The sequence below is a fragment of the Oncorhynchus nerka genome, linkage group LG25 (assembly GCF_034236695.1).
Source record: "Oncorhynchus nerka isolate Pitt River linkage group LG25, Oner_Uvic_2.0, whole genome shotgun sequence".
NCBI classification, from domain to species: Eukaryota; Metazoa; Chordata; class Actinopteri; order Salmoniformes; family Salmonidae; genus Oncorhynchus; species Oncorhynchus nerka.
The window spans coordinates 33,777,056-33,792,634 of NC_088420.1; the positions used below are offsets into that span (position 1 = coordinate 33,777,056).

The 15,579-nt window shown below is 40.0% G+C and overlaps 1 protein-coding gene across 2 annotated transcripts in view; it reads right to left on the reverse strand.

The window, feature by feature from the left end:
- Positions 1 to 2,092: 2,092 nt before the first annotated feature.
- The window catches only part of plin1 (perilipin 1), a 30,114-nt gene continuing 16,627 nt past the window's right edge, over positions 2,093 to 15,579 (reverse strand). The window contains exon 9 of one of the 2 annotated variants that reach the window (XM_029634265.2): positions 2,093 to 3,351. In XM_029634265.2, coding sequence (XP_029490125.1) covers positions 3,028 to 3,351 — 324 coding nt within the window. In that variant the 3' untranslated portion in view covers positions 2,093 to 3,027. Of the gene's footprint in view, positions 3,352 to 7,023; positions 8,621 to 15,579 lie in introns of those variants that run through there. The other variant, XM_029634266.2, reaches the window with a different exon arrangement.

Consider the following 15,579-nt stretch of genomic DNA (forward strand, 5'->3'; position numbering starts at 1 on the left):
GAAATAGTAGTTATATTCATAACTGTACGTTCTCTTTCAGTCGGTCACTCAGTATAACATGGTATGGGGGCATTCAATCACGCCCCAAACCGGCTCAGAGGGTACCAAACTAGGAGGCCCGTTGAATCATCCCAAGTATGGCCTATTTATTTATCAGCTTCAATATTGCAGATAGATTGTGATTTCAATCAATGTAATTGTCTGCATCATTTTCAATCCCCCATACATACAGTTGACGTCAGAAGTTTACATACACCTTAGCCAAAAACATTTAAACTCAGTTTTACACAATTCCTGGCATTTAATCCTAGTACAAATTCCCTGTCTTAGGTCAGTTAGGATCACTACTATCTTAAAAATGTGAAATGTCTAAATGATTGTAAAGAGAATTATTTATTTCAGCTTGTATTTCTTCCATCACAATCCCTTGGGTCAGAAGTTTACATACACTCACTTAGTATTTGGTAGCATTCCCTTTAAATTGCTTAACTTGGGTCAAACGTTTTGGGTAGCCTTCCACAAGCTTCCCACAATAAGTTGGGTGAATTTTGGCCCATTTCTTCTGGCAGAGCTGGTGTAACTGAGTCAGGTTTGTAGGCCTCCCTGCTCGCACACGATTTTTCAGTTCTGCCCACAAATTGTCTATGGGATTGAGGTCAGGGCATTGTGAATGCCACTCCAATACCTTGACTTTGTTGTCCTTAAGCCATTTTGCAACAACTTTGTAAGTCTGCCTGGGGTCATTGTCAATTTGGAAGACAAATTTGCGACCAAGCTTTAACTTCCTGACTGATGTCTTGAGATATGGCTTCAATATATCCACATAAATTTCCCCCTCACGATGCCATCTATTTTGTGAAGTGCACCAGTCCCCCCTGCAGCAAAGCACCCCCACAGCATGATGCTGCCACCCTCGTCCTTCACGGCTGGGATGGTGTTCTTGGTGCTGTAGAGATGGGAGAACCTTCCAGAAAGACAACAATCTCCACAGAGGAACTCTGGAGCTCTGTCAGAGTAACTATTGGGTTCTTGGCAGTGGTGTAAAAATACTCAATTGTCATACTTGATTAAAATTAAAGATACAGTAATAGATATTACTCAAGTAAAAGTGAGTCACCCTGTAAAATACTATGTGAGTAAAAGTCCGCAAAAGCAGTAGGGATGACCAGGGAAGTTATCTTGATAAGTGTTTGAATTAGACCATTTTCCTGTCAAAATGTAACGAGTACTTTTGGGTGTCAGTAAGAAGTACATTATTCTCTTGAGTAATGAAGTGAAGTTAAAGTAAAAGTTGTGAAAAATATGAATAGTGAAGTACAGATACCCCCCCAAAAACTACATAAGTAGTACTTTAAAGTATTTGTACTTAAGTACTTTACACCACTGGTTCTTGGTCACTGCCCTAACCAAGGCCCTTTCCCCCCCCCCCCGATTGCTCAGTTTGGCCAGCTCTAGGTAGTGTCTTGTTGATTCTAATCTTCTTCCATTTAAGAATGATGGAGGCCACTGTGTTCTTGGGGACCTTCAATGCTGCAGACATTTTTTGGTACCCTTCCTCAGATCTGTACCTCGACACAATCCTGTCTCGGAGCTCTACGGACAATTCCTTAGACCTCATGGCTTGGTTTTTGCTCTGACATGCACTGTCAACTGTGGAACCTATATAGACAGGTGTGTGCCTTTCCAAGTCATGTTCAATCAATTGAATTTACCACAGATGGACTCCAATCAAGTTCTAGAAACATCTCAAGGATGATCAATGGAAACAGGATGCTTTTGAGCTCAATTTCGAGTCTCACAGCAAAGAGCCTGAATACTTATGTAAATAACATATTTGTTTTTTATTTTTCATAAATGTGCAAGAATTACTAAAAACCTGTTTTTCTCTTTGACATTGTCGAATATTTTGTGTAGATTGAATGGGGGAAAAGTATATAATAGATTTTAGAAGGCTGTAACAAAAGGCAATGTGGAAAAAAAGCATGGGTCTGAATACTTTCTGAAAACACTGTATATATGTTTTAAAGTAAGGACTTGATGCAAAGTGAGGATGTGCAAACAGACACATGCTATTAAGAAACAGTCATGAAAGTGTCATTTAAGAATATTTTTAATGGTTTAACTTCATGCATGTCCCTCATCGTGATAGAATGTGGGTTATTTCTTCAAGACAGTCTTTTGTTCAACATTTTCCCATGACAGGCAGTAAGAAGGAAATATGGTACCTAGAGTTTCTTCTCAAATCCAATTTATGAATCCCTCTAATGACAGAGAGACAGAGCTCAATGTGGACAGGATCAGCGTCACTTCATTGATCTGTCTGTTCTTAATGATTCAGCTATGTTATAGGCAAAGCTATTGAGCACAGTCACATTGTTTCTGGCCAATGATTTATTTAAATCCTGGATTGCTGATGCTATGTATTTGCCATTGTGATGCTTTGAAGCCGTCAGTCCTCCATAGGAATTAATGGAATTCTACATTACTTCAATTAAATGTTTAAAGTACAGAATTACATGTATTTAAGTATTTTCTGTTGTAGTGGGGACAATAAAATTCGTAATCTCAAAATTATAATTTATGGAAAATGTTTTGCCATTTTAATGTTTAGCTGTCATAATTTTAAAGTATGCTCTAAGCTGTCTGAAATAGACTAAACATGGCAGACATTTATGTCGACATTAACAAATACATTTCTATAACTTCCAAAATATCTTTGCCAAGAAGGAGGTGCGGTGGCTTCAACACTCCCCCTCCTAATAGCAATCTACTGCGTATATAAATCATTGTTTCAGACATTGCTTTGTCTATTAGCTATGCATTTGTCAACAGAATAGGAGGCCTTCTTTCAAGCAAAGCTTTGGCCATATCACAAAGAAACACACAAGTATTACATTCGTAGACCTTCGACATACATGATTGCACTTGCTGTTACTGCATAAAGCTCTACAAATACTGTTGCAATAGTTGAATCACAGCATTGTTGCTTATATTAAGCTTATATTAAATTGCTTCTAGTTGACACTGTTAGTCATCCATTTCAGTTGTATCCTTCTGAATGGGCTCCACAGTGACAACGTATTTAGCAGTGGGGCTGTAGCTGCGGGAATGCACATTGTGTGTATACGAGGAGTTTCGGGACCTCATAGCGATCTCTCCTCTCCGTGGGATGCGCTGGGTGACGATAGGGGTGTAGGACTGGCCCAGTATCATCCTCTGCTGTTGGAGGATCTGCAGCAGGACCCTTTGCTTGAGGAGCCGGGCCTCATCAGAGATCTTGGGCTCACTGTTCTCCTCATCCACAGCACTGCAGCCAGGCTCAGAATCCTTGTAGGAGTATAACCCTGGAATCTGTGTCCAAAGAAAACAATACCATGATAGCAATTCATCCAAGTAATTAGGACTAGCTCTAATCCTTTTCATCTGAATCATTACTTGGTTATTGTCTACTACAGGGGTGATTTAATGAGTGTCACAGGCTTAGTTGAATTCATGGCAAGGACTGTGTCCCCCCCCCCTCCTACAATGGCTTCTTCAAAAATAACCTGCTATTGCTTATTTGAGACGTGTCATCTGGGCCTGCAGCTAATTAGAATATCAGACAGTGTTTTCCCAGAAAAACCAGCAGGATTTTTCCTCTGTGTGGGACAATTCCAGTTAGAACTGCATGCTGTTTGTTCAGGGAATCAGGAGCTGTGTGATGCCAAGGAGAAATGGAATGACATTCTGATGGATTAATTATATTTCATTAGGAGGCTATTTGAACAAATAGGCTAATGAAGCCAAACAGACTCTGGTATGATCTATGAAGGGAACAATGCAGGCCTTTTCATGTGTCGACATTACCCAGAATGCATCTCAACACCTTCAGGCAAATCTGAATTTGAATTTAAAGTGCCTTCAGAAAGTATTCAAACCCCTTGACTTATTCTACATTTTGTTGTGCTACAGCCTGAATCGAAAATTGATTAAATATTTGTTCTCACCCATCTACACACAATACCCCATAATGACAAAGTGAACATGTTTTTAGACATTTGTATAAATGTATTGAAAATGAAATACCAGTAAGATCTCATTTACATAAGTATTCACAGTGAGTCAATATGTGTTAAAAATCACCTTTGGCAGCAATTACAACTGAGTCTTTCTGAGTAAGTCTAAGAGCTTTGTAGACTTGGATTGTACAATATTTTCAAATTCTTTTCAAAAATTCTTCAAGCTCTGTCAAGTTGGTTGTTGATCATTGCTAGACAGCCATTGTCAAATCTTGCCATAGATTTTCAAGACGATTTAAGTCAAAACTGTACGTTCTGTAGGCTAAGTAACACAACTGTATATTCGGCCTTGTGTTTAAAATCTGTTTTCCAGAATCCACCTATAAACGATCAAGAAATCTATCAAACATATTATTTAAATCAGATGTGGAGAGAGAAGAGGCATTCATAAAAGGATGCTTCCACTGTAGATCTTGTACCTCATGGCACCATAAGGAAATGTTCCAACTTTGCATGCCTTCAGACTTCTAGGACCTATGAGGTAAATATATAAATTGCACTACTAAAAGGAGTTATTTATTTATATATTAGTGTTCTAATATAAGATGTATATCCCATGCCTTGAAAGGACGTGGTGGAGAACGTATATCCACTATTAGACATCAAGATATAACCTCGCCAGTTGCGAGACACTTTATAGAAAATAAAAATCTTTCTATTAATGAATTGTGTTGCGTCGGGATCTAAAAGGTTCATCCACCACCTAGAGGGGACTGTGTCACAGACTATGACAACAAATTACTCCAAAGAGAAGCGATGTGGATATATAACTTAAATTCTGTATCTCCACACTTTTAAATGAAGAACAAGATTTCGCATTCTTCCTTTAACCTCTCTAGGGTATGTGGGACGCTAGCGTCCCATCTGGCCAACATCCAGTGAGGTTGCAGAGCGCCCAATTCAATTACATAAATGCTCATTATAAAAATTCAGAAAACAAAACATATTTTACATAGGTTTAAAGATTAACTTCTTGTTAAACCAACCACAGTATCATATTTATAAAATGCTTTTCGGCGAAAGCATACCTAGCCCAGAACATAGGGGCGGCAGCGTAGCCTAGTGGTTAGAGCGTTGGACTAGTAACCGGAAGGTTGCAAGTTCAAACCCCCGAACTGACAAGGTACAAATCTGTCGTTCTGCCCCTGTACAGGCAGTTAACCCACTGTTCCTAGGCCGTCATTGAAAATAAGAATTTGTTCTTAACTGAATAAAGGTTAAAAAAAAAAAAAAAAAAAAAAAAAATAGCCCAGTTGACAAATGATTACAAACAAGTAACCAGCCAAGCAGAAGCGTTACAAAACTCAGAAATAGAGATCAAATTAATCCCTTACCTTTGATGATCTTCATATGGTGGAAATCAGAAGACATTAATTTACTCAATAAATGTTCCTTTTGTTCGATGAAGTCTCTATATCCAAAAACCTCAGTTTTGTTAGCGCGTTTTCTTCAGTAATCCACAGGCTCAAACGCAGTCAAAACATCCAAATTGTATCCGTAAAGTTAACAGAAACATGTCAAACGATGTTTATATTCAATCCTCAGGTTGTTTTTTTAACCTAAATTATCTATAATATTTCAACCGGACAATAACGTTGTCAATATAAAAGGTAAACAAGAAATGCACATGCGCCTGAAAAAAACTCTGCGTCACGTTAGGGTCCACTCATTCAGACTGGTCTTACTCCCTCATTTATAAGAATACAAGGCTGAAACAATTTCTAAAAACTGGTGACATCTAGTGGAAGGCATAGGAACCGCAAATAGAGTCCTAAGTCAATGGATACTGTAATGGCATTGAATAGAAAAAAATAAAAAAATAAAAAACTACTTCCCGAATGGATTTTTCTCAGGTTCTTACCTGCTAAATCAGTTAGTGTTATACTCACAGACACTATTTTAACAGTTTTGGATACTTTAGAGTGTTCTCTATCCAAATCTACCAGTTATATGCATATCATATCTTCTGGGCCCGAGTAGCAGGCCGTTAAATTTGGGCATGCTTTTCATCCAAAATTCTGAATGCTGCCCCCTACCCTAGAGAGGTTAAGCCACATTTATACTGTTATACAAGAACACTTTCCATATCAGATTTTGCACATTGTTTATGAGTTAGCCCCACATATTTATGAACGTCTTTTTCTGATGTCCTTTGTGGTGGGCTCTCTCATGAATTGATGTGATGTATTTAGGTGAGCGGACACCCCTGGGCAATTGATTTGCGAGTTGCCCTTTCGTGCCTGCTCCCATACCCTATAATTCTGTATCTTTTTGTGACTAATTTGCATACAGGTAAACCAGAGGGGCCGGGTCCCTGATTGGCAGATGAGTGGCAACCCTGATTAGAACCATCTGCTGCTCATCTATTGTTCTTTACAAATGCTGCTTTGAATTAAAGAAAATTGTACACACTGAATGTGGCTGTAAAAGCCAAAACGTCTGTGTACGCATTGGATAATGAAGTAAGCTTTATGCAATATATTTTTGAGTGCGAACCCATTACACCGCTTTGTTTGTCTGAATACTTTCTGAAGGCATTGTACATCAAGGTCTAGTCTTTCCTCATCTGAAATTTCTAAAATAATTAGGACCCTATGTATACCCAGTAAAGGCATGATAAAATATGACAGTCACTGACAAACTGGTCTGGCACATGGTACCTATTTGGATTGGATAAATGCGTTCTTTAATAAAAAATAAATGAACTTGTATTTTTTTTGTCCTACAGCTGACACAAAGCATCTAGTTCTAACTGTAGTTCTAACAAAGCATCTAGTTCTAAGTTCATGTTGAGTTTAGTCACCCATTTGCTCCACAGATTTAGACGGCTGTCATCGGAATTTCATAATTCCTATATGTGTGCATTAATTAAATCACTCAGTCTATTTTATAAGAATTTGTAAGATTCCTATTTGCATAAAATAGACAGAGACCAATCTTATCAAAATTAGATAATAGTATTTATTCTCGGAGCTCGCTGCCATGAAACCACGAACAACAGTTTATATACAAAATATGACGTCATAGGTTATAAAATGTCCTTTCTCCTATCGACCAGGACAAAGCAGGTTCAAAAGTTTATTCCAACCCCCGAGCTCGCTCACTCCAGACACACACTTAGCAAGATTAACTGCTGAAATCTCACCTTCATCTATCACTATTCAGAAGACAGCACCAGATAATGGAAAACCTAGGAAACTCACTGCCTTATCTAAACATCCTAGAGCTACGTTGATTTGGTTCAACCATAGGTTAACAATCCTTTCTGCTTAATTTGTAAGTCGCTCTGGATAAGAGCGTCTGCTAAATGACTTAAATGTAAATGTAAATGTACTTAAAACCACAATCCATTCCTCCCCCAACCTAGCTGGAATGGTATTTATTATGTTTAATTACCCCCTGTTTCATGCTACACAATCCCTTCCTTATGAATTCACATTATTAATCAGATATTGTAAAACAGGGTAGAGTTCAATTAATTATAGTTCTATTTAAATGTAGATATTGTTTAGTCATTATACATCAAATTCCTAACAAGGGACAATGGCAAAGTCACAGGAGGTAAATGGGTATTTTCTCCATGCTTATCTTTCTAGTACATTTCCCAAGCCACAGCTGATCAATTTTCTCAGACAATGGAATTCCCCCTTCCTTATTGAACACAGCATGCCTTTGTCTCATTAATGAAGAAGCAACTGAAATCAGGTTGAATGTGTTTGATAACGCGATTGCTGGTTGTGTTTGGTTATCTATCTTTTGATAAAGCAAGGCAGGCTAGTTAACGTTAGCTAGCGAGGCAGGATAGCTAGCTACCTCATTACAACATTGTTAGGTCATAGCTCATACAAGTTTGTGTATTGTCTATATATTGCTGGTTATGTAACGTTATCATTTGATAATGCTAGCGAGGCAGGCTAGATAGATAGCTAGCTAACGTTTTCATACATGTCGGATTTTACAAGTTAGTTCGTAGCTCGTACAAGTGTATTCTGTATTGTCAAGGGCAAAACTAAATAATTGGATGCACCTATGGTGGTAGATAACTCATGTCTGTGGCTGAATAATACAGTGAAATAGGAGCATAACAGCGTCACCGGCCTGACTCTACTCCAATCTGAGGCTACAGTCAGTCTACATCTGTAGAGCATCAAATTAGCTTGTCCCGAGTTACTACCCTGATGACACAGGTGGCTTCATCAACAACGGTAATGTGTGCTACGTGAAAGTGTATAAAAAAAATACCCAGTTTGATAAACTAGCAATTTAATTAATTACCCAGTCAAGCTGATACAAGTAGTAGAGTCATTTTGGTTGGGAAGTGCATTATCAAAAAGCTTTGTTCTTTCTTTATATGTGCAATTTACCCCTTGGCTATCTATTGTATCACCTGTCACAGGCACCCCCAGTCAGCACCAACTCATAAGATGAGGAAGTACATTGATTATGAAGATTTCCTGCTGCAGTTGTTCAAGAGATGTCCAGTTTACAGCCGATCATGAAACAGAGTAGACCAGCAAGGGGACCCTCAGCATCACGCAGACATGCCCTTGCTTTGAGCAATCCTATAAATGGAACAGGGAGGACACTTGAAATCAGGTTGGTAACATTTGACCTGGTCAAAAGTTAAAACAGTTTCAAGTTGTTCCAATTCACCTTCATAACCTAGCCTGGTGGAACCGGCCTGACCTCTTCATTTACCATTCTATTTCACATATCATGATATCTTAAGTGAAATAGAAAGGTGAATGTAGTGATCAGGTTAGTTTCACCATGCTAATCATAACCACCATTGATCATGTAATCTGTGGTCTCTGTCTGTTTGTGTGTGTGACCTACCAGTATATTTGATGGAGGGGCCAGGAGCTGATCTACGAAGCCATGCCCATCAATGGGGCGCTGGCAAATACCTTACCTCTAGCCCCACCTCGACTGCTTGTCGATGGGGAGACTAGAATTAGGTAGGTTTAGTCTGACCTGTTCAAACATCAACATTTTTTTTTTTTACCTTTATTTTACTAGGCAAGTCAGTTAAGAACAAATTCTTATTTTCAATGACGGCCTAGGAACAGTGGGTTAACTGCCTGTTCAAGGGCAGAACGACGATTTTGTACCTTGTCAGCTCAGGGATTTGAACTTGCAACCTTTCGGTTACTAGTCCAATGCTCTAACCACTAGGCTACCCTGCCACCCCATAGTATATGTTCGTTTGTCAGACATCACTGGTAATAGAAGAGAGTGACTGTATGTGTTCACAGATGAGTCTATGGAGTCAGCACTTGCATGATGATGTGATGGAGTCATGACCAACAGACAGACATGATACTGACATCTCTGAATGGAGAGAGACGTGGCACTCAACACATCCACAATGTGGGACTGAAGTCGATTACTAATAATACAGCACAGAAAAAAAAGTCCAGTATTTGTAACACCCTTTTCATTCCATGTGTCACTGATGAACTCGGCCTTAACTAGCTATTTCTACAGATTGAGAGGATTGTAGATGTTTTTGCGAGACACCAGCCTCGGTTGTTTGATGGGGTGACCATAATTGGGTAGATGTTATCTGATCTGTTCAAACTTCAACATAATACCCGTTTGCATGAGATATTACCTCTCCTAACTGCCATTGGTAATAGAACAGTGACTATGTGTATGTGTTCACAGAAACATGTATGGAGCCAGCACATGGAGATTTGCAAGATGTGATGAAGTCCAGACTGGCTTGGAGAGAGACCTGGCACTCAGCATTACATTTTTACTAGACAAAACTTTTACTTGTACTGTCTTTTTTTATTTTATTGAATGATATCAGTACATATGGGGAGGGAATAACCCTGTATATTCTACAGCAGAATCAGAGAACTCCTGTTATATACGGGACACCACACAGGATGACCACTGACATGTTTGTCAAGGTAGTCCCATTACCACCAGACAAAATGTTGATAGACACAGTATGTGTATTGGCTGAGAATGACAATGAAAAGTGAAAGGTGCACACTGTTATATTAGCAGAACTACTTCTATGGTATTATGATAAGGGTTGTTTATTCTACATGGACCTGTTACAAAATTTGAAAGTTATTATCAAAACACTTAGTTAAGAATATCTTAAAAAATTCAGCAATTGCATTATTCTTATATTACTTTATAGGCTACTGACCTATTCAAATATTGTTTGTCACATGCGCCGAATAAAACAGGTGTAGAATTTACTGTGAAACGCTTACTTACAAGCCCTTAACAAATAACGCAGCTCAAGAAATAGTTATTAAAATATTTCCTAAATAAACTAGTTGAGAAAAAATACAATTACAAAGCAATAATGAGGCTATATACAGGGGGTACCGGTAAGTTGAGGTAATTTGTAAAGTGACTATGCATAGATAATAAAAACAGGGAGTAGCAGTAGTGTAAAAACAAAGGGGGGGGGGGGGGGAAATCAATGTAAATAGTCCGGGTGGCCATTTGATTAATTGTTCAGCAGGTTTATGGCTTGGGGTTAGAAGCTGTTAAATGTATTTGGCTAAGTTGTATGTAAACTCAGTTTTTCACAATTCCTGACATTTAATCCTAGTAAAAATTCCCTGTCTTAGGTCAGTTAGGATAACCAATTTATTTTAAGAATGGGAAATGTCAGAATAATAGTAGAGAGAATGATTTATTTAAGCTTTTATTTCTTTCATCACATTCCCAGTGGGTCAGAAGTTTACATAAACTCAATTAGTATTTGGTAGCATTTCCTTTAAATTGTTCAACTTGTGTCAAACGTTTTGGGTAGCCTTCCACAAGCTTCCCACAATAAGTTGGGTGAATTTTGGCCCATTCCTTCTGACAGAGCTGGTGTAACTGAGTCAGGTTTGTAGGCCTCCCTGCTCGCACACAATTTTTCAGTTCTGCCCACAAATTTTCTATGGGATTGAGGTCAGGGCATTGTGAATGCCACTCCAATACCTTGACTTTGTTGTCCTTAAGCCACTTTGACACAACTTGGAAGTATGTTTGGGGTCATTGTCCATTTGGAAGACCCATTTGGGACCAAGCTTTAACATTCTGACTGATGTCTAGAGATGTTGCTTCAATATATCCACATAATGTTCCTGCCTCATGATGCCATCTATTTTTTGAAGTACCACAGGCCCTCCTGCAGCAAAGCACCCCCCCCACAGCATGATGCTGCCACCCCCGTGCTTCACGGTTGGGATGGTGTTCTTCAGCTTGCAAGCATCCCCCTTTTTCCTCCAAACATAACGATGGTCATTATGGCCAAACGGTTCTATTTTTGTTTCATCAGATCAGAGGACATTTCTCCAAAAAGTACGATCTTCGTCAACATGTGCAGTTGCAAACCATAGTCTGGCTTTTCTATGGCGGTTTTGGAGCAGTGGCTTTTTCCTTGCTGAGCGGCCTTTCAGGTTATGTCAAAATAGGACTCGTTTTACCGTTTTACCTGTTTCCTGCAGCATCTTCACAAGGTCCTTTGCTGTTATTCTGAGATTGATTTTCACTTTTCGCACCAAAGTACGTTCAGCTCTTGGAGACAGAATGCATCCCCTTCCTAAGCGGCTGCATGGTCCCATGGTGTTCATACTTGCGTACTATTCTTTGTACAGATGAACGTGGTACTTTCAGGCGTTTGTAAATTGCTCCCAAGGATGATCCGGACTTGTGGAGGTCTACAGATTTGCCTGATTTCTTTTGATTTTCCCATGATGTCAAGCAAAGAGGCACTGAGTTTGAAGGTTGGCCTTGAAATATATCCACAGGTACACCTCCAATTGACCCAAATGATGTCAGGTAACCTATTATAAGCTTCTAAAGCCATGACATTTTCAGGATTTTTCCTAGCTATTTAAAGGCACCGTCAACTTAGTGTATGTTAACTTCTGACCCACTGGAATTGCGATACAGTGAATTATGTGAAATAACCTGTCTGTAAACAATTACATTTATAAATGACTTGTGTCATGCACAAAGTAGATGTCCTAACAGACTTGCCAAAACTATAGTTTAACAAGAAATTTGATGAGTGGTTGAAAAACTAGTTTTAATGACTCCAACCTAAGTGTATGTAAACTTCCGACTTCAACTGTGTATATAGTTATGTTTAGATAATGATTTTTTATATAAACAAGATCATATTATTGTAAGAGTCTGTACCTATAGAATTGAAAACTAGTGGGGTGGGAAGAATGTTTACTGCTTTCTGGACCATGGTGCCCCAAATAACATCCAAGTCCTGTTTGACAAGTTGCAAAAGGGAACCCTAAGGCAATAACGTTTTAAAGACCAATGACTGAGGTGCTTTACATTCATTTCCAGGGAGAAAAAAAAATGCAACCCCCCCCCCCCAAAAAAAATCATGAGGGTGGAATTTATGAGTGAGTGTATACATGTACCATTGAGACAACATTGAGTTCTCACCTTACTCCAATACAGGAGCCATACAATGTAAAAAATAACTGCCATCTAACCACTAGCAAGATGAACCTCTCAGCTACGAGGTTAGTGCATTCAAAAAAATGATATTGTCAAAAAATATTACTTTAATATAACCGACTAAGCAGAATTTTACTAAACCTAATCTCAGATTGCAATCAAAATCCTCAAAATTGTAATGCTGTCCAACGTTAAGGCATTGTATGCTAACCTGTCCTAACATTGACTTTCAATCTCCCAATAAAAGGAGTTAAAACGGTTAGCAGGGGGTCTGGAATGTGTGGTTAAGGCTAAGTGGGCCTTTTTTGCTGCAGAAAAAACCTGAAGAAATGTGTTAATTGATTTAAAAAAATGCCATCTATCCAATATCCCTTTGCCTGAATACTTCCCAGCAGAGTATTAAGGTCCCCTGCAGAGTTGTTCCTCAAGTGCAGTGGCTGCACACCCACAATGACCTTCATATGCTGGTCAGGCAGTCAGACTGACACTGAGGGAGCTGGTAACCATAATCCTGCCCCCCTCTCTTTCTGCATCTAATGGGTGAAAAAAATCACTGTGCAGAGTAAATTCACTGCTAGTCAATTTACTTCGGTAACACTGGATGATTTCATTAAGTGTTCCAACTTGCACCGCTGAATAGCTAGCTTTTCACGTTGCGTGACTGGTAAGAAGCTTCAGGAGGGAGGTCACGTGCTAGAAAGCAGAATTCCTGGGTTTGAGCCTCAGCGTGAGCCTGAGGGTGAGCCGAATTAGAAGGAAGCGGTACTCGCTAAGCAAGCACAATTACAATCTTTACACTGGCAGTCCTTTTAGTCTAGCATAAATTGCCCAGCTCAGCATTTAACACCATAGTACCCTCCCTGGGTCTCGACCCTGCCCTGTGCAACTGGGTACTGGACTTCCTGACGGGCCGCCCCCAGGTGGTGAGGGTAGGTAACAACATCTCCACCCCGCTGATCCTCAACACTGGGGCCCCACAAGGGTGCGTTCTGAGCCCTCTCCTGTACTCCCTGTTCACCCACGACTGCGTGACCATGCACGCCTACAACTCAATAATGAAGTTTGCGGATGACACTACAGTGATAGACTTGATTACCAACAATGGCGAGACGACCTACAGGGAGGAGGTGAGGGCCCTTGGAGTGTGGTGTCAGGAAAATAACCTCACTCAACGTCAACAAAACAAAGGAGACGATTGTGGACTTCAGGAAACAGCAGAGGGAGTACCCTCTATCCACATCGATGGGACAGTAGTGGAGAGGGTAGTTTTAAGTTAAGTTCCTCGGCGTACACATCACGGAAATACTGAATTGTTCCCCCCACACAGACAGCGTTGTGAAGAAGGAACAGCAGCGTCTCTTCAACGTCAGGAGGCTGAAGAAATTCGGCTTGTCACCAAAAGCACTCAAACTTCTACAGATGCACAATCGAGAGCCACCTGTCGGGCTGTATCACTGCCTGGTACGGCAATTGCTCCACCCACAACCGTAAGGCTCTCCAGAGGGTAGTGAGGTCTGCACAATGCATCACCGGGGGCAAAGTACCTACCCTCCAGGACACCTACAACACCCGATGTCACAGGAAGGCCATAAAGATCAAAGGACAACAACCACCCGAGCCACTACCTGTTCACCCCGCTATCATCCAGAAGGCGAGGTCAGTACAGGTGCATCAAAGCAGGGACCGAGAGAATGAAAAACAGCTTCTATCTCAAGGCCATCAGACTGTTAAACAGCCACCACTAACATTGAGTGGCTGTGCCAACATACTGACTCAACTCCAGCCACTTTAATAATGGACATTTATGTAAAAAATGTATCACTAGCCACTTTAAAACAATGCCACTTAATATAATGTACATATCCTACATTACTCATCTCATATGTATATACTGTACTCTATATCATCTACTGCATCTTTATGTAATACATGTATCACTAGCCACTTTAAACTATGCCACTTTGTTTACATACCCTACATTACTCTTCTCATATGTATATACTGTACTCGATATCATCTACTGCATCTCGCCTATGCCGTTCTATATCATCACTCATTCATATAGAGTGGGGCAAAAAAGTATTTAGTCAGCCACCAATTGTGCACGTTTTCCCACTTAAAAAGATTAGGCCTGTAATTTTCATCATAGGTACACTTCAACTATGACAGACAAAATGAGAAAAAAACATCCAGAAAATCACATTGTAGGATTTTTTATTAATTTATATGCAAATTATGGTGGAAAATAAGTATTTGGTCAATATCAAAAGTTTCTCAATACTTTCTTATATACCCTTTGTTGGCAATGACAGAGGTCAAACGTTTTCTGTAAGTCTTCACATGGTTTTCACACACTGTGGCTGGTATTTTGGCCCATTCCTCCATGCAGATCTCCTCTTCAGCAGTGATGTTTTGGGGCTGTTGCTGGGCAACACAGACTTTGAACTCCCTCCAAAGATTTTCTATGGGGTTGAGATCTGGAGACTGGCTAGGCTACTCCAGGACCTTGAAATGCTTCTTCAGAAGCCACTCCTTCGTTGCCCGGGCGGTGTGTTTGGGATCATTGTCATGCTGAAAGACCCAGCCACGTTTCATCTTCAATGCCCTTGCTGATGGAAGGAGGTTTTCACTCAAAATCTCACAATACATGGCCCCATTCATTCTTTCCTTTACACGGATCAGTTGTTCTGGTCCATTAAAAAAAAACAGCCCCAAAGCATGATGTTTCCACCCCCATGCTTCACAGTAGGTATGGTGTTCTTTGGATGCAACTCAGCATTCTTTGTCCTCCAAACACGACGAGTTGAGTTTACCAAAAAAGTTACATTTTGGTTTCATCTGACCAGATGACATACTCCCAATCTTCTTCTGGATCATCCAAATGCTCTCTAGCAAACTTCAGACGGGCCTGGACATGTACTGGCTTAAGCAGGGGGACACGTCTGGCACTGCAGGATTTGAGTCCCTGGCGGCGTAGTGTGTTACTGATGGTAGGCTTTGTTACTTTGGTCCCAGCTCTCTGCAGGTCATTCACTAGCTCCCTCCGTGTGGTTCTGGGATTTTTGCTCACCGTTCTTGT